Source organism: Lutra lutra, chromosome 16 (genome assembly GCF_902655055.1).
Source record: "Lutra lutra chromosome 16, mLutLut1.2, whole genome shotgun sequence".
In the NCBI taxonomy this organism is placed as follows: domain Eukaryota; kingdom Metazoa; phylum Chordata; class Mammalia; order Carnivora; family Mustelidae; genus Lutra; species Lutra lutra.
Window position 1 is genome coordinate 15,240,696 of NC_062293.1, and position 21,548 is coordinate 15,262,243.

General features: G+C 47.1%; 1 protein-coding gene across 9 annotated transcripts in view; it reads right to left on the reverse strand.

The window, feature by feature from the left end:
* Positions 1-1,007: 1,007 nt before the first annotated feature.
* The window catches only part of TANC2 (tetratricopeptide repeat, ankyrin repeat and coiled-coil containing 2), a 375,400-nt gene continuing 354,859 nt past the window's right edge, over positions 1,008-21,548 (reverse strand). For 7 of the 9 annotated variants that reach the window (XM_047706885.1, XM_047706884.1, XM_047706883.1 and 4 more), the window contains 9 exons: positions 20,251-20,384; positions 19,172-19,295; positions 14,726-14,901; positions 14,119-14,251; positions 13,523-13,552; positions 12,593-12,684; positions 9,937-10,083; positions 7,405-7,505; positions 1,008-5,746 (listed from right to left, as the gene is read on the reverse strand). In XM_047706885.1, coding sequence (XP_047562841.1) covers positions 3,802-5,746; positions 7,405-7,505; positions 9,937-10,083; positions 12,593-12,684; positions 13,523-13,552; positions 14,119-14,251; positions 14,726-14,901; positions 19,172-19,295; positions 20,251-20,384 — 2,882 coding nt within the window. In that variant the 3' untranslated portion in view covers positions 1,008-3,801. The remainder of the gene's footprint in view (positions 5,747-7,404; positions 7,506-9,936; positions 10,084-12,592; positions 12,685-13,522; positions 13,553-14,118; positions 14,252-14,725; positions 14,902-19,171; positions 19,296-20,250; positions 20,385-21,548) is intronic. The other 2 variants (XM_047706886.1, XM_047706882.1) reach the window with 1 other exon arrangement.

Genomic DNA, 21,548 nt, shown 5'->3' on the forward strand with positions numbered 1-21,548 from the left:
GGCTTCCTCATACCCACCCATCCACCAGAGCAAGGGAGTTCTAGTCAATTCTCCCGTCCTCTGCCTGGCTGAAGGTCCAAAGCGGGTAGTGTTCAAAGAGCTTATCTCGCCACAATGGGCACAGATACGTGAAGACCCCTCTGCAGGCCTGTCCCCTCCTTCCTGAACCCTCTGGGTCTGCCTGCTGCCCTGGGAGAGGCTCCTCCAGGGGAACCTGCTGCCTTTCTTTGCCACCAGACAAGCCTGGTGCAGAGCCACAGTGACACCTAGTGGTAGAGTATGGTTGAAGCAAGGTGACGTCCACATAACCCACTGTATAGGACTAAAATCTAAGGAAAATACTTATGGATATTAAATTAGATACTGGTTAATTTTTCTATTGGGTACATCTCTGGAATATAAAAATACCAATATTTAGAGAGGGGTTCATAAACTACTATACAATATAAGGACCGAGGATACCTTTCTCTAGGCTGTTCTGTTTACAATAATTTAGGAAAAGTGTTTTAATAATCCAGGCTTAACTAAATTAGCAAACTTGTGTCTCTGGACAACGACCTGGGGTACTGTACATGATTCTAATTAGTGGAATTTTCCTGAGCCTTCGAGTTTAAGTTAAACACATCTAGAAAGAGGGGCACATGGGAGAGGAACAAGAAGGGTTTGTGCTCTATTAACTTGGGGGTTTAATAGTGCACATCTGCAACCCAGACGAGATACAACAGCAGATACAAAATGGTCTCCATTTTGTCCATGCCAAATTCTCACGTTACACAGGTTTTCCCTTTACTTTGTAAATAAACATTAATTTTTAATTGTTAATTGTGTGCCTTACTGATCCAGTAAATAAAGTAACCACGTCTCAGGAGTCCCTAAGAAAATTGCTGGAAAAGCACTTTAAAATCACTGCAAATATTTTTTTGTATTTAAAAATTCTTAATCTTTTTGATGCTTATATACAACAGTTATTTCTTGTGCTATAAATGTTGTGATCCACTGCTTGATTTCTTTCCTTTTTTTTCCCTTGAAAGATACACTAAAAGACAAGAGCCGTTTTGCTATTTTCTAATGAAGACATTACGCACACTTAAATATCCAGTATTTATCAGAGTTACAAATTCAAACAGTAAAGTGCACCCATTTATAGACATGATGTGATGGGAACCCATTAGTGCAAGAATTCTGGGTGAATGAAACGTACAATTTGATGAGAAACCTAGAGGCTGAGGTTTGTTACGACTGTCTCCATTGCAGGGTGGTGTGAATTGGGTGAGTGGAACTTACCAGGCCCATCTGAAAAGCTCCCCCCACCGGAAGCCAGACATCGATTCAGCGAGTGTTGCCGGGGAGAGGCCATCTCGGAGACGCGGTACTAAGACCGGCCCATGGCAGTGTTGCGGGCAGTCCGCCTGCAGGGAGAACGGGTCTCCGGCCCCCAGGAAGGTCCAGTTGGCATTTTCTAGTCAAACTCAACTGGCACCCAGCAGTGATATTCACTCCCTCTTACAATGGCTAACAAAGAGGCTGCGTTTTGACTGTTTTAAGTATTTTGCCCAATAAGGCATAGACCCTAAATCTCTGGTTTGTCCAAGAAAACCCAGAGGCCCTGGGGACAAGCGACATCAGGGGCGTGTTGGTGAAACGCAGAACCCACTGACTCCCCAAGAGAGCTGAGTGCAGGTCGCATGTGCGGTGTTCTGAATAAGCAGGGGCACTTTTCTGACAGACGCAGACATTGTTCAGAATGTCGCAGCAGCTCCTCGGTGAGAGGTGCTTAGGAAGGGAGGAGATGCAAAGAGCCCCCTAGGCTGAGACCTGGACAAAGCGGGAGCTGGGCTCCTGGCTGTAGGCTGGTGCCACAGCTGGACATTTCATCTTCTCAGTGAGAGAGAGAGAGGGAGAAGGGAAGGGCCAAGATGCCGGGGCCCACCCTGGGCTAGGTGAGTAGGACACAGTCCCGGGGCATCAGAGAGAGAGGAGAGAGTCTGGGTCCTGAGATGGCCCAGCTGTCTGCTTCTAGCCCAGAGACAAGTCCTGGCCTGTTTCAGGCTTGGGGGCAGAGGGGCCCATCTATTTGGCAGAATCTAAATTAGTAGAGAAATGTTTCTGATCTCAACCTCACGCTCCCCATGTCTTAGTGATACTTTCAGAGGACACTTACAAACAGGTCTGGTCACATCTGGTTTTTTGTTCAGGAAACTGCCCTTCCAGTAGCCCTTTACTAACAAGAGCAGAATGATTCTTAATAACAGAGAACGGATTCGCTTTTGCTTCAGTTTCTTATGTTTTCAGAGTTGACGTGCCGTCAGCACCAGGCCCGTGCTAAGGCTTTGGTTCCAGTGTTCTTGCTGTCCACCTCATGCTGGCCTCAATCACGCAAAGGAGAGGTCAGCAAACGACCTCAAGACACGGAAGAAGGGTGCAGGCTACCCGGGTCAGAAGACCTGCTGTCTGTCTCGCGCGCCCCCACCCAGGGCTGAAAGGGGTCTGTGTTCTCCCTGAAACATGCTGCAGTTTCTGGTTTTCAAAGATTGCTCCCCAAACATGCCTACCTTGAAAAAAAAGAAAAGAAGAAACGATTCCTAAAGTAACAGACAATGGGACTGTAGATCTCAAAATGGAATCAGATGGCGTCTGGCGCAGGGTGCAATGACCCTGGGTGCAAACTTCAGGAATAAAGTTACGGTCCCGAGAGAATTCAATTTGCTTCCCAGAGAACCAATTTCTTCACTACACTGTGTGGGCTGAAATAGGAGGGCCGGTGGAACACAGTCTGGTTCTGAGCGAAGACCCCACTAACAGGATTAGGGTACCACTCACACCTCAGCAAGAGTTTGCTTTTGTAGAGTATGATGCTCAGTGATCTCTCAGGAGCTAAAACACAGACTTCTCCAAGACAGAGATTTTCTCTAGCCTTTCACTGAGAGTCCAGAACAGTCTTTCTTCCTCTCTTTTCTATATATTTATATAGATGCCCCCCTGCTACCACCCCTGGAAAATCAGTAGATTTTTAATAGTTACTGGTTGGCTAAAAACCTGGAGAACACCTCTCAGTAGATTATATAATAATATCCATGATTCTCATCCGATTTCCTTGGCTGAGTGAAATATTTAAAGGGCTGATTGTTTTCTAAATATTCATAAAATGTTTCAAATAATTATATTGGTTTTTTTCCCCCCTTCCAATTTAATAGACCTGTTTCCTCTCCTCTCCTTCTCCTGGATCCTTTTGCCCCAGGAAGACCAGCAATAACCTAAATGAACATTCTAGACCTGATGACTGCAGGGAGCTGGCAGTCCAGGGGAGGAGACCACGGCACGAGAGCGCACTGGGGCTGGCTATTTGGATAACACTGGGTAAGAATGCGAAGGCAAAGGGGCGTCATACTCTTTCTAAAGTTCCTAGAAGAAAACAAACGAGAACACCTTATTTTTGTAAAAAAGGAGAAAGACATTCACACAACAAGAACATCAGTGAAAGCGATTGTCTCCTGGAAAAAGCTGACCAGTGTGTCTGATCTCCCTGGGTAAAGCACACGGCACAGCAATCTCCTCGTTGGCGCCGGAAGAGAGGGAGAGAGCTTGTGGCTGGGGCACGGATGGGAGGAACTCAAGTCCTGGCTCGCTGGAGGCCAGCTTCCCGGTCGGCTGCATGCAAAGAACTCCAGCATGTGGGCTGCCACCTCTGAACACCACACAGAAACTACATGAGAAATTAAGCCAGAGAACTACCTCAAATGTGGAAACCAAGCCTGAAAATGTGCAGTGAAAACATATGGGTCTCACTCCAACAAACGTCTTTTAAACATTAGACTCCACAAATGGTCTCTTTGGTTTGATAGGGGATGTCTGCCCTTGTCGAGAGTCCCGGGACAACTGCCTGTACAGGTTGTCCTGGTATGCCTGAGCCACAGGGAGGGTCCGAGCCACCTTCACATCGGGGTACGAGGAGGCCTGGCCGACTCTCTCCAAGAGGTCTCCGCGGGACCCGTTGGCCAGCATCCCATGGGGGCTGTAATAATCGTCCTCCAGCAAATGGCCATTCTGTGCATTGTTGGTTTTGTTATAAAAGGCAATGTTGCTGATGGATGACGGTGGACTGAAGGACTCAGGCTGAGGCAGGTTGCCTGGAGACGTGGGACTGAGAACGGTATCCACGGATGACACGGCCCAGGTCCGATTCTGCTGGTGAAGGTGGGGGTACTGTTGAGTCCGGGCTGTTTTATCTATGATCCCCATGAATGGTGTGGTCCTGGATCGGGTGGGCTCACTGGGATAACCTCCCTGAGTGGGAGACACTGGTGACAGCTCGTCACATGACCTATCATATGCCGGTTTCAGTGGGATCTCCATTTGCTGAATCGAGGAAGACGGCCGGAAGGTTGGAGTGAGGTTGGAAGCTGATGAGATACTATTGCTGGATGGAGAGAAGCGGAGGCCTACGCTCTGGGAGTGCAGCAGCGGCCTGGGAGTTGGTGGGTGGGGCTTGATTTCGTTGGGGTTGACACTAATAGGTCTTCTGATTAAATGCGACACATCAGGGGAACCTAGCTGGCTGGAGGAACGCTCCAGATCTAGTTTTGAGTGACAGACTGGGTAGTAGGATGCAGACTGGCTACGTCCAATCTGTGGCGTCTGGCTGTATCTCATTCCGCCTCGGTATGCTGAGGAAGGTCGCTGTGGAAGGTCTTCTTTGGTCAACCCTCCATGCTGACAGATGGCGCCCGCACTCAGGCTAGCCTGGACATGCTGAACGGGTCTCCCGTCTCCTACGATCCCCCCAATTGACCCTTGATAAACCAAGCGGCTCTGACTTACTCCCATGTCTCCTTGGGAAGACTGGTACTTACTAGCCATCGAGTGGGCTACTTGGCCATAGGCCCCTGTGGAGATGACGGTGCTGGAATGGACTGCTGAGCTGGGCTGGTTGCTTCTCACAATCTGGGCCTTGGCAGGCTGTAGCCTGAGCCCTTGCTGGGGAACCGCCACAGGCAGCTGAGGCATCTGGTAGGGCCGCTGGGTCATTTTGGATAATGGAGATTTGGGTCTGCCAGGAAGCTGACTCACATTTGTGTCTTGCTGATAGCGCACGGGGGAGCCCGACTGGGATCTGTAGACACTCATGCTTTCAGCCGGAGGGCTGGCCCGATACTGAGGGCCTCTACGGAGCGGGGAAGGGGGAGGGCTAGGGTATTCCTTGCCCTGTCCTCCCACGGGCGGGGGGCTGAAGCGGTAAGACCCGCTCTGGTGCGCCGGGGACGTGTGTGGTGGGCTGGGCCTGTAGTGGGAGTTCTGGTGAGTGGGAGAAAGAGCGGGGGAGGTGGACTGATAGCCCTGTCTGGTGGGAGACCCTACAGAACTGCTGGAACGGAAGTCGAAGACCTGATGCGAGCCGAGTGGTGAGCTGGAGATGTAGGCTGAGTCCCGATGGGCTGGGGAGGACGGCGGGCTCTGGATTATCGGGAGCCCCTGACTGGGCCGAGCCTCGGTCTGGAGGCCAATGGAAACGTTTTCAACATCCTGTTCCAGGTACTCCTCCTCGAATATATCCTGGACGGAGTAGAGATCTTCGTGCTGCGGTTCGGGCTCCGTCTCCTCCGGCAGCGGCGGCTGCGGCGGCTGCTGGGGCGGCGGCTGCACCTGGCGGCACTCCTCCTCCACTCGCAGCAGGAGTCTCTGGATCTCACGGTTGTTTGGACAGAGCTTGATGGCCTCGTTCAGATCCTCTAAGGCTGCTGCAAACTGTCTGCTCGACAAAATGTAAACACAGGAACTGGAGTTATTCTGAACCAATAGGAACCACCAAGAGCTGAGAACGCGGTCACTGCTGCAGAGAACTGAGGGGTAGCGTCTGTGGGAGTCTGGGATGGGGGTTGGTTTCGTTTGATTTGTAAGGGAGGAAACAGGTAGGCTGTCATTCTGGAAGACTCCAGAATGCTTCCTTAGCCTGTTTAGCCTCCGTCTTCCTTCTGGCCTCTCTGGGATTAGCAGAGAAGTGGCCCCATTTTGTCAGTCCAGCCAGGCCCTTCAGGAAGACTCTCTTAGTGCCCAAAGGCACACCAGGCGGTATGTGGGTTGGGTGGGGTTGTCATTTACAGGGTCACTGTCAATTAGCTTAGGAACAAAACAGTAACTACAATATTTAAAAATCTTGCTGATCCAGCATAATATTTTCTTTATATTCTCAATATTTTGGCCCCAAATTTCAGGCCTGTTTCATCCTAGCCAAGAAGCCCGACTTCTGCCCTTTTCTCCCCTTCGCCCCATAGCACTGTCGCTTCTCCGTTTGGCTACATCAGAGCTGGGCAGGTCTTAGGCTCACTGACTAAGCAACTCAGATCCTAATTTACAGATGAGGACACGAACTCTCAGAGACAGTTCCGTCTTCTCTATTAATAATCATCCTATTAATCACTCTATTGATAATCACCCTATTAATTAATAAGCACTCTATTAATAATCACAGGAAAGGGGCAACTGGCCTTGTTGGGAAGGAATTCTCTGGGGATAAAGAGAATTTGACAGTTAAGCTTCTGTAAGGACTTTCTTACCCCAGCTAGTTAAGACTAATGTTATCACCCCTGTCATCACTAGACTTAACCTGGGTTTGGTTTTTCAGGACCATATGCCTGCCCCTGGCCACAACAGTGAATGCGAAACAGTTCCTTCCCAGGGAAGAGTTTGGGAGAAGGGTGGGACACTGGGCAGGAGGCACCAAGGACAGTGACAAGTTATCCAAAGATCAGTGATGGCAGGTTCTAGGTCTTTCTGGAGACTTTTCTGCCCATTTGGCCAAGCCACGGAAGATGGACACGAGGGATGGAGTTTCTCTTGGGCCCCCTTGACCCTGGCAGCAGGGACCTCCTCTCTCCATGAGGTTGTGCTGGTGCTGGCGGTGGTGACTTGGGTGAGGAGGAGATCTGATGCCACCAGACCTGAGGAGAACTCCAGAAGGAAGACTAAATAATCCAGGGACTCCTCAAATGTCTACCAGAAAAGGGGAGCCTGTGGTATAAGTGACCCATCCTACTTTTCCTTCTAAAAGGGCCAGGAGGATGTTTTGCTTAAGTGACCGCCTCTTAAGTCACTGGCGTCTATGTTGTCTGCTCCAGGGGTTAAAAAGTGATTGAGAGATGGCAGAGGCTTCTTGGAAGAAGGTGCCATTCTCCAGCAATACGAAGGCATTTTCCTCCCAAAGTAAAATGTTCTAGATCTCCGTAGCCCTGAAGATTTGCCAGTCTCAAGTGGAGTTCTGTGCTATGGAAGCCATCGCCAAAGCATGTTCCTAAACGTCCTCAGGGAGAGACACATTTGGGTACATATGCCCCAGGATGGCCTACGTTGGCTCGGCCAGATTTTCGGAAAAGAGACCTCTTGCTCGTCACCCTCTCTCTCTCTCCTCACCTGCTGCTGCGCTTTGCCCTTGCTCTTGCATAGTAAGCTTCATAAGATTTCGGTTTCAGCTCCAGGGCCTTAGTAGCAAATTCCTCCGCCATTCCAAAATCCTGTCATTACAATAGGTGTGCAAATGAGTCATTGAAGAGATATGAAAAATAGACAACTTGGGAATAAAACAGATTATATGTACATTTCTTTGACATTTATGGATGGAACACCTGGGATTCTCGACATGCCTGGCACGGCTCTAGCCATGTGGCCCAGACCGGGAGTTGCTTCTGCCTTTGCCCTGAGTGGCCCTGCAGTAGGTCCTGGGAATTTATCTGCCCAGGAGCATTAAAATACTCTAATGTGCCTTCCTTCTGCTTTTCTAATGAAGTTCCTTCTAGGCCAGCAGCCAAATGTGAACCCAATGAAGCTCCTGAAGTTGGAAACCTGACCCGTTGTCACACGTGTGTGTACGAGGCAAACAGACACGTGCCTCACACGGGGCCTCGCCCTACTCCCCAGCTCCCTGTCGCACCCGCTATTCCTCCGCTTCCTAAGGGGTGAGGGAAGGCCAGTGGGATGAGGTCTGTGGAGAGGAGAGCTGCATGGACCGGGGAGACTACCTGGGGTCAGGGCGCCTGACAGACTGGGGTTCAGTCCTCCAGCCGACCCCATAATCCCTCGGAGGGGGTGGTGGTGTGTCTTCTCATCCACACCTACTTCACAGGTGGGATGAAGTGTGAGGACACATTTGAAAGCCCCAACACCATTTCCAGCACAGAGCAGATGCTCAGTAAATGGTCTCTCCCTTCTCTTAACTGGGTCCTTACTTAGAAAACATTGAAAACAACAACAAAAATAAAATAAGAGAGGGCCCTGGCTATGACTGGGGTTTGTGACAGATCATCTCTTGATCACTGAGGCTCCCAAGAGGAGCATGGTCTCATCTGTCCTCATCTGAGAACCCTGGGGACAGGGACCTGCGACATAAAGCCATAGTCTTAAAGACATCCTTCCATACTTAGCTAAAAGGAGTGTTCTTTCTCTCCTTTCATTCGGTATCCAAGCCTTAGGGCAGCACAGTGACCCCTGGTGACACGCGTGATTCCAGAGTCAGAACAAAGGCCTGGAGCATGGGTGGAAACTAAGCAGGAAAAGTAACGAGCCCTCTTGGACTGAAGGAGACAGGCCCCGGGAGCGTCGTCCAGTGCCAGCCGCGGGAGCTGACTGCCACCTCTTTCTGAGCAAGTGGAGCCAGAGAGGGAGCGTTCATTTTATGGGAGTCGTCTTCTATCGCTACTCTCTTTCCAATCTTATCTTTAATTTTTTTCCTTTCTCTTTTCAATAATCATCGTTTCTGGCAAGATCAGAATGCTTTTAAGATTATTTGTTCAGGCACAAGAGAAGGTGGTGGGCTGGGAGCGGCTCCTGAGCGTTACCTCATTCGCACTGGCTGGAGCCCCGGGGGACCCTGGGTGCTGCAGGTCTGGTTCTGTTTCACAGAACAGCCTCACTGCCTTCCCCTGGGGCGTCCCCTTCCCACAGGAACCGCTACCCTGTCCACAGTCTCCTCGGCACCATGGGGCAAGTCTGCCTCTTCGGGCCGCAACTGTGTTCTCTGGGCCATCAGGGCTCTTCTCATTGCCAGGGTTTAGATGGAGGCTACGAAGGTCGTACACACAAACAGCCTCTCCGGAACTGAAGCAGGCCTCTCATCCCTGCAGCTGAAATCTCGCTTCTGCACAGCTGGGCTCTCTACTCATCAGCACCCTTTTTTGGGGGTGGATTGTTTTTAGCTCCTGAGGAACTGTGAGACCTCAGGCGGGGGATTATTAGAGGTTCCTGACACGATCTCATCTATTCCCAGTCTCTGAGAGAGGATTCTTGGCCTGGGAGCATCTGCATGTCTGCATGTCACGGGAGCAGTGGCTGAAGGCGTCAGACACCATTTCTGCATGGCAGGCAAGAAGGACCAAAGACTATTTGGGAGTTAACAGAGGACCAGAAAGAGTTTGAAGATTCCCTCTGTGACAGGAAGGGACATGGCATGCTGGAGTAAAAAGATGAGGAAAGGAAGTGAAAAGTTTAAGATTAGCCTTTGAGATAAACCCTGAAGTCCATGGTCCTGAGTCCTCTTTCCAGCCCTTCCTTAAGAGACTAGGGTTCTACTAGAAAGGAAGGGAGTGACTACAGTTCATATCGAATTGCAGCTGGAATTCTAGTGACCACCTCTCTCACATTTTCCCAAAGACCAGAAAACTGCCTTGGGGGGAGGAGATGATGATGATGGCATTGCAATCACTTTCAGTGGGAACTAAAAATTCAGAAAGCTCCAAAAGTGCCCACAGCATTAACTTTTTTACAGTTTAAGATAACGGATTGTACTTAGACTTGATTTCTTTCAAATTGCAAATGTCAGTGCTCTGTGAAGGACAACCAAGTTCCAAATGGGGCCGAGAACGATTTCAGGGGCCTGGTTAAGAGCCAGTGAGTGACATGGACGGTCAGCTTCCAGGGTTGTAGGAAGCAGCTAGGGGGAGAGGGACTTACGTTCATTTTCCTGCGACATCGAGAGAGGTTGAGGAGGAGAGACACCTTTAGTTCCCGGAAAGTTTTCAAGTCCTCACCAAACCCTTCTCGAGGGAATTTCTTCAGGGCGTACTGGTAGCGCTGGGCAGCCTCCTTTACTTTACCTTTCTAATGGGAGTAGAAGATGGCAAAACACATAGTTGGTTTGCTGAGCAGCCGAGGAGGTCTGGCCCACTCCCTTCCTCCTCTCTGCAGTGATTATTAAGTTACCCCTCCCAAACACCAGCCTGGGGAGTATGTCTGGCCCTGCTGGTCAGAGAAGAGGGTCCAGTCTTTTCAAGAGGAAACTCACCTGGCAGGAAGGGCAAGGTTGAAGGGGATGCCCAAGACCCAAGCCAAAGAACCAACACCTGGAACCCCCAGCTTCCTGACCGGAATCCCAAGAGACTGATCTTGCTCATTTCAAAGGAGCTTTTTCTTGACCTGATTAACCTGGGACACATATTATTTTCTAGTCCCAACTACTCCAGAGTTATTACTCCTTCTTCACTTTTGGTTTGCCTGGAAAACTCTTCCTGTTTGATGCTCCTCCTCGCCAGTCCTCTAGAAGAGATCATGCCCTTCCTCACAAAGGAGGTGGGAGCTAAAACAGTCTAGCTGTTGCTTCCCTAGTCTCAATGCATAAAACAGTTGCCAGTGTTCCCATTTTTAGAAAAGGCTTGGGGTAGGGTGAAATTAGTAGAGAAGTTTAGAATTTGTGTTCCATCTGTGCAGGAGGGATTTTCCAAGATGAAGTAAGTGTAGGACCAATTTAGGGACCTGGTAGCAGGGGCCTTGAATTTTCCTTACATTCTGTATCTGAAAATCTATCAGCTAATAAATAAATACCTATACACATATACACATAAATAAATAAAATAAAACAAATGAAAATCTATCAGCTGAGCTCAGAATGAGGCAGGAGGCATCTCCCCTTCATTTGGCCGATCTTAATCTGTTCCATTCCTTCTGTGCGGCTGCAACTCCATCAGGGGAGCCTGATCGTCTCCTGTTCTCTTTAGCATCTTTCCTCATGGAGAGATCTGGAGTCTACCAAGGTAGAACTCTGCCTATCCTCATTAGGAGGTAGGACTCTTTTTTTTTTTTTTTTTAAAGATTTTATTTATTTATTTGACAGACAGAGATCACAAGTAGGCAGAGAAGCAGGCAGAGAGAGATAGGAGGAAGCAGACTCTCTGCTGAGCAGAGAGCCCGATGCGGGGCTTGATCCCAGGACCCTGGGATCATGACCTGAGCCGAAGGCAGCGGCTTAACCCACTGAGCCACCCAGGCGCCCCGGTAGGACTCTTTTTGTTGGAATATGAGGTTATATTATAGTCAGGGCTTAGATTCTTGAGACCAATGTTATCCCAAGTCCATAAATATGACACCTGGAGTAATGAGGCCCTTCTTGGAAGTCATGTGAAATCCTGGGAGGGTCAGGACTCAAGTTTCCTAGAAGACCAAGATTCCTAGATTGTCATGACTTTCACATGGAGGGTCCTCAGGAAATACAACTCTTCTCCCAGGAACTCAAAACATTCCTTACATAGGGGTGGGTGAGAGGTGGAAATAATGTGCTTCATAATCATCTCCCATCTTTGGGCCTGAGAGCTCAGTGAGGCTGGATTTATGTTTACCTTTAGGAGAAGAAGATGCCGCTAATCTTAATATAACCAGGTAACCATGACATGTAATGTGCTTTGCTTTTTCGTTTTAAGTAATCTCTGCACCCAATGTGGGGCTTGAACTCACAACCCTGAGATCAAGAGTCACATGCTCTGGGGCGCCTGGGTGGCTCAGTGGGTTAAAGCCTCTGCCTTCGGCTCAGGTCATGATCCCAGGGTCCTGGGATCAAGCCCCGCATCGGGCTCTCTGCTCAGCAGAGAGTTTGCTTCCTCCTATCTCTCTCTGCCTGCTTCTCTGCCTACTTGTGATCTCTGTCTGTCAAATAAATAAATAAAATCTTAAAAAAAAAAAAAAGAAAAAGAGTCACATGCTCTTCTGACTGAACCAGCCAGGTGTCCTGTCATGTAATGTTCTTTTAGGATTTCCTACAGGCTGTGGGAGAGAGTCTGTGTTAGGGTACTGGAGACTTGGCTTGAATTGTGACTACAAAAAGACTCCATATATTTTTTGTTGTCATTTGGTGAGTGACTTAAAGAAAATTTTATAATTGTTATTTGTCTTGCTTTCCTTATCTTACTCAGGGATGTTGACAAGCTATTATCACTACAGACTTTTAAATCTACATATATATATATTAAATATGAAAGTGAAGACCAATGCCTTTTCCCACAGACTAGAAATATTTGTACTACATAATTTTACTTTACTTGTGCCATGAGTTTCCAGGTCCCACTTAGCAGATTCCATGCGGAAACTAGGTAACTGCCTATTAGTGACCAGATAAAATTAGGTCTTTGAGTTGATCAGCTGCAGGCTTATGTAGGCCACTCTTGCTTTCTTGTTGGGAAAATAAAAACTCAGGATGGTCAACCTAGGAGCCCATCACTGAGGGATGGCATTCTCCCTTTGCTCTAGAGCCGAGGATGAGACTGTCAAGACTTTAGTAGATTCTACAGGGAGAGAACAGTCAGTGGGCATTTTGAGGAAACTGTTCTCCCCCCCCCCTCACCTTATAAAACATGTCCCCCTCTTCCATCAGCTTGCTCAACAGGATGATCATGATGTCTGGTTTGGAGGTGGCCATCGCCCACGTGGCTGGACCTGTAGTGTACAGGATGCATGATGGGTAAAAAACTCAGACAATGTAAGGGTGGCAGGAAGCTAGGTGAAAAAAACATCCTGGGGGATTTCTGCTGAGAGAACAACTTGCTCCACAACAACTTCCTCATCGTTTAGACCTGGGAGTGTCTTAGGGACTCCCATTGCCAAGAAGCTGCACTGGACTGGTATTCACCTTAAAATAAGAGCACCTGACCTGTCTGAGCCGGCACCACAGGAGGGCAGCAAAGCCTGCCAACACGCTGTATTTGAGCAGGCCATGGCTTAGCCTGGCGCTGTTTTAAACGAGGTCATTCGGAGAAAGAGTTTACATCAAATGTCACCAAGAGATTTAGAAAATCCAAAAAGGGCGGTTTATTTTAGAACCCGGGACTCAAAATCCCTAGCTATTTAGTCACTTAATTTAAAAATACGTACTTTGCAGAAAGGGGAACCATTAAAGATTCTAAAGGCTCCCTTAATTTGTAAGTACTAAATAGGCCTCCCTGGGATTTACTGTGAATCAGGAGCACAGTTCGAATGTCAAAAGACGTTAAACAAGCCAACATGACTGAGAACTACTTTACCCACACAGAGAAAGAAGAGGTTAAACTGATTAGTTTATAGACGCCTGAATTATTTACCAACTAAGCTTTTCAGGGTTAGTTATCAAAAGTTCAAGTTATTCTCTACAACAGTCGTTAAAAAAAATCTTCTTTTAAGGTGAAGTAAATTAAAAGGTTAGAGGTGTAGGGAACTCATGCAGGCTAAATCAAAGAGGAGAAGGCAAAGCTGACCAAGCCATCAGACCACGCCTGATGCTGACAGCGGTGAAATATACCTCGTGGGCGACTCGGTAACGTCTGACAACCTTCAAAGAAAGGAGAAAACAAAAAGTTGTAGGAGAGGAAAAAAAAATGGATGAAGGTGAAAAAAAAAAAAAAAAAAAAGGAAGGAAAAAGCAGCAGTGAGAGGCAGGCAGCAAAAAAGCCAGCATATCAGCCAACCCTCGCCTACAGGTCCGTGGGATGGGGAGCAGATGGGACAGCAGCAGCAGGGACTGGAGAGTCTGAAGCACATACAGAGCAGGGAAAGCAGAGGCTCACGGCAGTGCGGGGATCCAGGGTGCTGGTGGGGGGTGGTGGTGCTGGCACAGAGGCGTTAGCACGAAGATGTGCTTAAGGTTAGAGCAGCCTCCTGGTGAAGGCGACGAGGGGCACGGCAGATAACCAGGTGACTGTGGACACGGAGTAGTGTCGACCAGGGCTCCAAGGGTGCTTTCTCTGGGCCCAGAGCCTTTCTGTTCACTTGGACAACAACTGGGACAGGGCAGAGGGGAGACTATACACACTCACACCAAACACCCAGGGCAGCCAGACTACTGGACCAGTCTGGCCCCTGGGCACAGATGGCCAGCACCTTCTTCCTTTCTCCTACCTATCTTGGCTCCTTTCTTCAGAAGAGTGACAACAACAGATGTGTTCCGGCACCCCACTGCTCTATCCAGAGGGCGCATTCCGCTGTAGTCGACATGCTCGATCATGGCCCCGTGATCCACCAGGAACTGGACCTAGGATGGGGATCAAGGGGAACAGTTAGCACAAGTGCAATGGCTCAGTGCCGCCCCCGCTGAGGGCTCTGGCTGTTGCCTGGACTTTATTCAACTGCTGGTGTGAACCAGGCTGGGTAGCCACGGGACTTCAGGCCATACTGTATTCTTGATCTTTAATGGTGTTTTGAATATGCTTGTCCTCTAGCAAGTACAGGTCCAAGAACTTTCTTTATATATATATAACATTTATCTATTTGAGAGAGAGGGAAGGAGACTTCCCGCTGAGCGAGGAACCTAACGTGGGGTTCGATCCCAGGACCCTGAGATCATGACCTGAGTTAAAGGCACTTAACTGATGGAGCCACCCAGGTGCCCTCCAAGAACTTTCTATCAGGAATCATCAACATGTTACTCTACTCTTAACCCGATAACATTACGGATGGAGAACCGTCCCCATCCCTACCACCCAGAGGCAGGTGTAAAGGCACTCACCACCTCGGCGTCACCGTAGAAAGCTGCCAGATCCAGTGGGGTGCGGCCGTTCTTGTCAGCGTGGTCGGTAGCAGCTCCATTATCCACCAGCGAACGAACTACTGGGAGATGACCCTTCAGACAAGCCCAGCTGAGGGCTGTCAGTCCTTCTTTGTCCATTAGAGCAATGGAGGCACCTACAAGAGCGAGTGTAACACGGGGCTGAGGAAATAGGAAACACGGGGCCGCCCAGAGCAGGCGGGAAAGCGGGTCCCGAAGCTGAACGCTCGGCCAAAGCACGGCTGAACGCTCGGCTGTTGTTTCTGGGGGGACATCCTCTCGCACTAATACTGCTAAAAAAAATCCTGTTCCTATAAGCTCTCGGTAGAAGAGAGTCCAGCTGTTTTTACTGGGTATCCTGGGCCCCCCACAATGCTTCCTCTTTGTACGTAAAGTAAGTTCCAGCACGCCCCGCAGAGAATGCTCTACTTGGGCCACGTGGATGTGCTCACGGCCTCCTGACTCTCCCACAATATTCCCATAGTCGCACTTCTGGTCATGTTTGCTCCCATGTGGGGAGTCTTGTCAATCCTGCTTTCACTTCTACTCATTCTCTAGGGACCAGTTCAAATCCCCCCGTTTCCAGGAAGCTTCTCCTGCTTCACTGTTCACCTCATCTTGAATGTGCTTAACACATGTCACCTTATTCTGTTCTTAATCTTTTTTTTTTTAATGTATCCTACTTGCATGTAACAAATTCTCAGTGAATGTCTTCAGGAAGCAGCAAAAGTGTTCCCTTTGGAACAGTATAAACTCCTGGAGAGATTCTCCTAAAGCAGGAGGAGCTCAGTCCGCGCTTATCACTGGCAATAGCACCAGATCACGTTCTTTCTCTCTAGAACGTGGGAGAGATGAACTCGTGGGAAGAGACTGAGCCCAAGCCACAAGGAAATTCAGAGTTTAATTATACTTGTCAGCCTTCAACTATCCCATCCCCACTCTCTTAGCCTTGTTGGTATTCTACATCTGTTTCTCTTCAACATTTCTATTTTCTTCCATAAGGATCAAGCATACTCGATACACTGTTTTGTAATTAGTCTAAAGTTGAATACATATTTCGTTCTTAGCCTAGACTGTAAACTCTTGGATAGCAAAGGGCTTATCACTTCCTTGCTGGTTTTGAAGAGTACCTAAGACAATTCTTTTCACACAGTGGATGCGGCGCACTAACTAAATTAGGATCAGCTCACTGCATACAGAACACTTTCCAGGCCGTCTCCTCAGCTAGACAGGACTCAGAGGTCAGATCAAGCTTAGGATGTACCACAGCAGGCTCGGTGTGGGTCAGACAACCAGACTTTGTGGCTTCCCGCAGCAGGATGAAGGGCTGGAAGCTACCTCTCACCCTGATGATAGCCACTTATGTACTGGGTTCTCTTTTCATAAATGGTGTAGGTTACAAAGAAATCATCGACTCTAACACAGAATGAATTTGAATGTGGGAGAAAATCTAAGGAGTTTTCTTAGATGGAACGTCTAGAAACTCCCTGGACAGAGCCTCCAATGTAGAAGAAGCAGGATAAGAAGGTTCTGGATGTATATTAGAGATAAGTTGATTTTCCAAAGATAAGGAAAGCTGGAATTTAAGAAATTAATACGAGATACATATGAAATGAACCCATTTATTCAATAGACGTCCAAAATTCAATACGTAATCTTTCCCTTCACTCTTTTCTTCCCCTTGCAGTTAATGGAATCACATTTTCCCCAAACATTCATTTTAAAACTTTGGAGTTATCTTTAACTCAACTGTCATTATTTCCTACATGCAATTACTCTATATCCAAAATCGTTTTTGTACTTGGCCCTTCTGCTCTCTTCTAACAGCTACCGTACCTGGATTAGAGCCTCATTACTTCTCATCTATTACAATGCTTCCTAATGGATCCCCCGGCCCACTATAATTCCTCCATCAAATTGTACTACTGCCAGAGGAATTTTTCTTTTAAAGCACAACTCTGGCATCAATTCCCTTTTAAAAAGTCTTGAAAGGCTCCCTGTTGCCTTCAGAATTAAGTCCAAAACCTCTTTTGGTCTGTTCCTTTTCACTTTCTTTCCACATACATTTCCAATTTTACTTCCCAAGAGCCCTCACGTACTTCACTGGACAACTTGCATGATCTCCCCAAACCTCTTGTGTGCTGGATCTCCTCGTTGATTTTTAGTCACGTTCCCCTCCCTAAACAGGACAACTATTTTCCTATTCACCTTTCAAAGTCTGTCCTTTCCTAACTCAAATACCTTAAACAGAGCACTTAGGATTCTCTGGTTTTCAGGTATTTATCTTCGTTTCATCCCTTCCTTGCTGGATTACAGAGTCTTGGAGAGCACAGATTACAGAGTATCCATTAAAAGAAAATCACTTGCTGGTGCAGCACTGGTACAGTGTTCTACAAGTGAAGTTGGGTAAATAAATGTTGGCAGAATTTGCTGATTTTGTTGAGTCTCTGATTTAAGTGTAAAAAAATGAAAAACGGAGGATCCCTGACTCTTGATGGTTTGACTTACAATTTTTCAACTTTACGATGGGGTGAAAGGGATATGCGTTCAGTAGAGAATGTATTGTGAATCTTGAATCTGGACCTTTTTCCAGGATAGCGATGTGCTATCTTGTGATGCTGGCCAGCAGCAGGGAGCCCCAGAAAGCCAGCAGCCATGCCACCACGAGTGTAAACAACAGATAACGCTTATTCTGTTTTTCACTTTCAGTATAGTATTCGATAAACTACACGAGATACTCAGCACTATTATACAGTAGGCTAAGCTATAATGTTCCATAAGCTAGGTGTATTAAATGCATCTTTAACTTCAGATTATTTTCAACTTGGGTATTTTCAACTTAGGGTATTTTCAACTTGGGTTTATCAGGACCTAAGCCCATCCTAGGTTTAGGAAGATTGGTAGTACAAAGACCAGCATGTCTGCAAGGGTAAGGGAGAACACATCTCTGCACTCTGTCTGATAAGCTTCCACTGGTGTGTGGCAGACACTGTGCAGTGATCTAAAAGTTATCAGCGCCTGAAGAGGTCTTGCCTTTTCCAGTAGACTTGGGTTGTTCTGGGACTTTTGTTCCTGCCACATCTTATCCTGGGAATCTAGGTACACCCCCTATCCTCCTCCAACTCTCTCTTGGCAGAAGTAAGGATAGATATCATGAAACCAGACTTGTTTGTTGGCTTGTATTATGGAAGCAAGAACCACTTTGCATACTGGGAGAGTGGTTCTCTGGTTCTGGCCCAGCATTGCAAGTCTGAGGCTGTGGAAACAAATACCTCTTCTTTGGAGGATACGGCTAAATCTCTGAGTTTCAGTTTGAAATCTTAGAAGAAACCTTGTCGTCTTCTTAATTTGACTACCCTCAGTTGTGCCGGCCTGGTTAGGATTCTTCCTTCAGGAGCCTGGATTCCTTGAAGTGAATGTGCCCACAGATATAATTTTAAATGTTTAGGTCCTTTTTACTAATAGAGAAGGCTAACTGGAATGAAGTCATTAGCCTGGGCATAATCACACTATCTCCTGCTTCATGTAAATGCTCAAAGTCCACTAGATGGTACTGTAGAGTCAACAGTGACTTGAGTTTTCCTTCTACAAAAGGCCATGCTCATTCACCCGTTTTGCATAGGTGACTGAGGTCAGAGCAATCAAAAGGAGCCTGAAATGCTTTTGAAGGTTGTGTGGCCACAATCTCTTTATTTCCCATTCACCAGGAGCATGTGAATGTTAATGTCAAAAGTAATTTATTACAACAGAAGAGAATATCCTGATTTCTCAAATAGGGTCCCACTGTCAGCAATTATCTTAACCTTTGTCTCCTTTGGATACAAGAAAAATATTAGTTGTGCAGGCTTACAAAAGAATTGATAAAATTAAAGAAAAAACACAGTTCTTGGAAGATGAACAACTATTGAGTGTATATTAAAAAATCAAAGTCTGGAGATTACAGATTTGAATTAGAGAATTTAGAATACGTTAATCCAATTAGAATACCAAAACTCCCTTAATTCATAAGGAAACAAAGAATATCAGAGTTAAAGGGTCCCACTGTATATAAGAGAGGAGATGAACTTTCACATCTTAACCAACTAGATTCATAATACATATATATTTTTTAAAGATTTATTTAGAGAGAGAGAGAGAGAGAGAGCACACATGCACATGCATGGGAGGGGAGGAGAGGGAGAGAAACTACTTAAGTAGACTCCCTGCCAAGCGTGGAGCCCAATGCGGGGCTTGATCCCAGGACCCTGAGATCATGCTCCAAGCCTAAACCAAGAGTCTAGATGCTCAACTGATTGGGCCACCCAGGTGCCCCAATAATATCTATTCTTAACATCTCTTAGAATCCATCACTAGTTCCTTGGGTTATTATAGGCACTGCCCATGCAGCTCTGACATCCCAAGACTGACCTTGTGCAAGTAGAAAGTCCACAGTTCCTAGATGGCCTTCAGAGGCAGCCATCATCAGTGGAGTACGACCCTGCTTGTCTGCCATGTTGACATCAGCTCCATGGGTGAGTAAAAGATCAACAATCTGTAAGTGCAGAGAAACAGGGACCAATGAGCCAGGAAGAGCTGCTGAGTAGACATGTGCACGCTGTTCCCTACACTGGGGGGATCTCCTCCTGTTGTACAGGCGAGTCACTTCTCCATGTAACTTTCTACTGCAAGGGTCTCTCTAATTCCTGCAGAGTCCTAGTACCGTGTGATTTGATCTGACTCTCTTAAGGAAAGCCAAATGAGAATTCAACTCTGAATGTCTGACTTATCCCTGAAGTGAAAAAGAATTTAAGATACAAAAGGCCAACATGTAGACTAAACCATCCCACAGTGGAAGCTCCGACACTAGTCATTACCTATGCGAGTGCCGTTTTATTGACCTCTAGGGGCTGCTAGCTTGCCTGTAGTGAGGATTTATGACTGAAATGAATACAGCAAAGTGCCTCTAATAACTCTTCTATACTGTTTGGCTTCTAGAGCTTTTTTTCTACACAAATACTTCCAAGGATTATTACCAATATATGTTCTTCTCCACTGTAAGTGTATAAATTAGCATTTATCTGGAATTCAAACAACTGGAACGACTGCATAGCTAGAATTTACGTACACCATGTTTTCTTTTAGCAAGTCTGAGACACCTGCAAGACACCTGTTAGCAGGGATCTGTTGGGATATGAATCTTCTAGAGAACCTATGGATACTGTGAAATGTGGGAAGCAGCTCACTCCATGACCAGGCCAGAAGGAGCTAGTCCCTCTATGCAATCTAGATCATGATGATGACTTTTTAAAAAAAAATGATGATGATTTTGAATGTTAGGTTTCTGACATCTTCTCAATGAACCAGAATACTAATAACCAAGGCCCAAGTCCTCAAACCCAATGACTGGTGAGTAACCCAAACGTGACTTTTTTTTTTCTCTCTGCTTCAGAAGTTCCTGTCTAGAACTCACCCCTCCCTGAGGGGCTGGAAGTAGCTAGCCTGCTTACCTGCCAGTGGCCCTGGCGAACAGTGCTGAATAGAGGCACCGCCCCTCGGCGGTTTGGCTGGGCCACTGCTGCCCCCTGTTCCAAGAGGAGACGGCACACCTCCAGTTTGCCCCTCCCGGCTGCAGCTGTCAGTGCTAAGAGCAGAGAACACAGACTGAGAACAGGCGGGTCTTGCCCTCCCCCGCCCTCTCTGTGAGTGCTATTTTACCTCCAAGCATGAGAGTGGCTACTTTTGCCATGAAGGATATTTTTAAAGAAAAATCATGAGTAAAACTACATTTAAGTGGGCTTACCATCTATGGAGACAATTGCAATAAAAAAAATTATTTGAAAATCACCTTTGATTAAACTGACTTGGTTTAATTTTTCCTACCTAGACTGTCTTCCCTAGTTTTGACTTACCTCTTTTTTGGTATCGCTTCCTAGCTAGGAATTTTTCATGGGTGTGTATGCATGGGTGGAATGTAGAGAGAGGGTCTCTGCAGAGTAAGGCCTTTTAATTTTATTTTTAAGATATTTATTTATTATTATTTTTAAAGATTTATTTACTTGACAGAGAGAGACAGACAGCAAGAGAGGGAACACAAGCAGCGGGAGTGGGAGAGGGAGAAGCAGGCTTCCCGCTGAGCGGGGAGCCTGATGCGGGGCTCTATCTCCCGACCCTGGGATCATGACCTGAGCCAAAGTTAGACGCTTAATGACTGAGCCCACCCAGGGCCCTTATTTATTTATTTATTTATTTATTTATTTATTTATTTAAGATTCTGTACACTTATTTGACAAAGAGAGAATGAGAGAGCACAAGCAGGGGGAGCTGCAGAGGAAGAGGGAAAAGCACGCTTTCTAGTGAGCAGAGAACCTGACACACAGGCCCCTGGGATTGTGACCTGAACCTACATTTAACTGACCGGGCCACCCAGGTGCCCCAAGTAAGGTCTTTTTTAGAATTAGCTAGGAACCATTTCTGCCAGCCTCTACTCCTTGGTCCTTAAGCCTCAAGAACCAAAGTCAGGAATGGCTGTCTCAGGATCATGGGCCAGTTTTCTTTTCTTTTCTTTTTTTCTTCATTAGAGACAAAACTTTTGCAACACTTGCAACCACTTTCATGTAGGGATCAGAACTGTTCAAGGTAATAGCCTTAAAGATGAGAGAAGAGGTGTGACAAAGGCTCTTCTGAATATGAAATAATGGAGTCACTGGTAATAAAAATTACTATAGTGGGGGGCCTGGGTGGCTCAGTGGGTTAAAGCCTCTGCCTTCAGCTCAGGTCATGATCCCAGGTTCCTCGGATTGAGTCC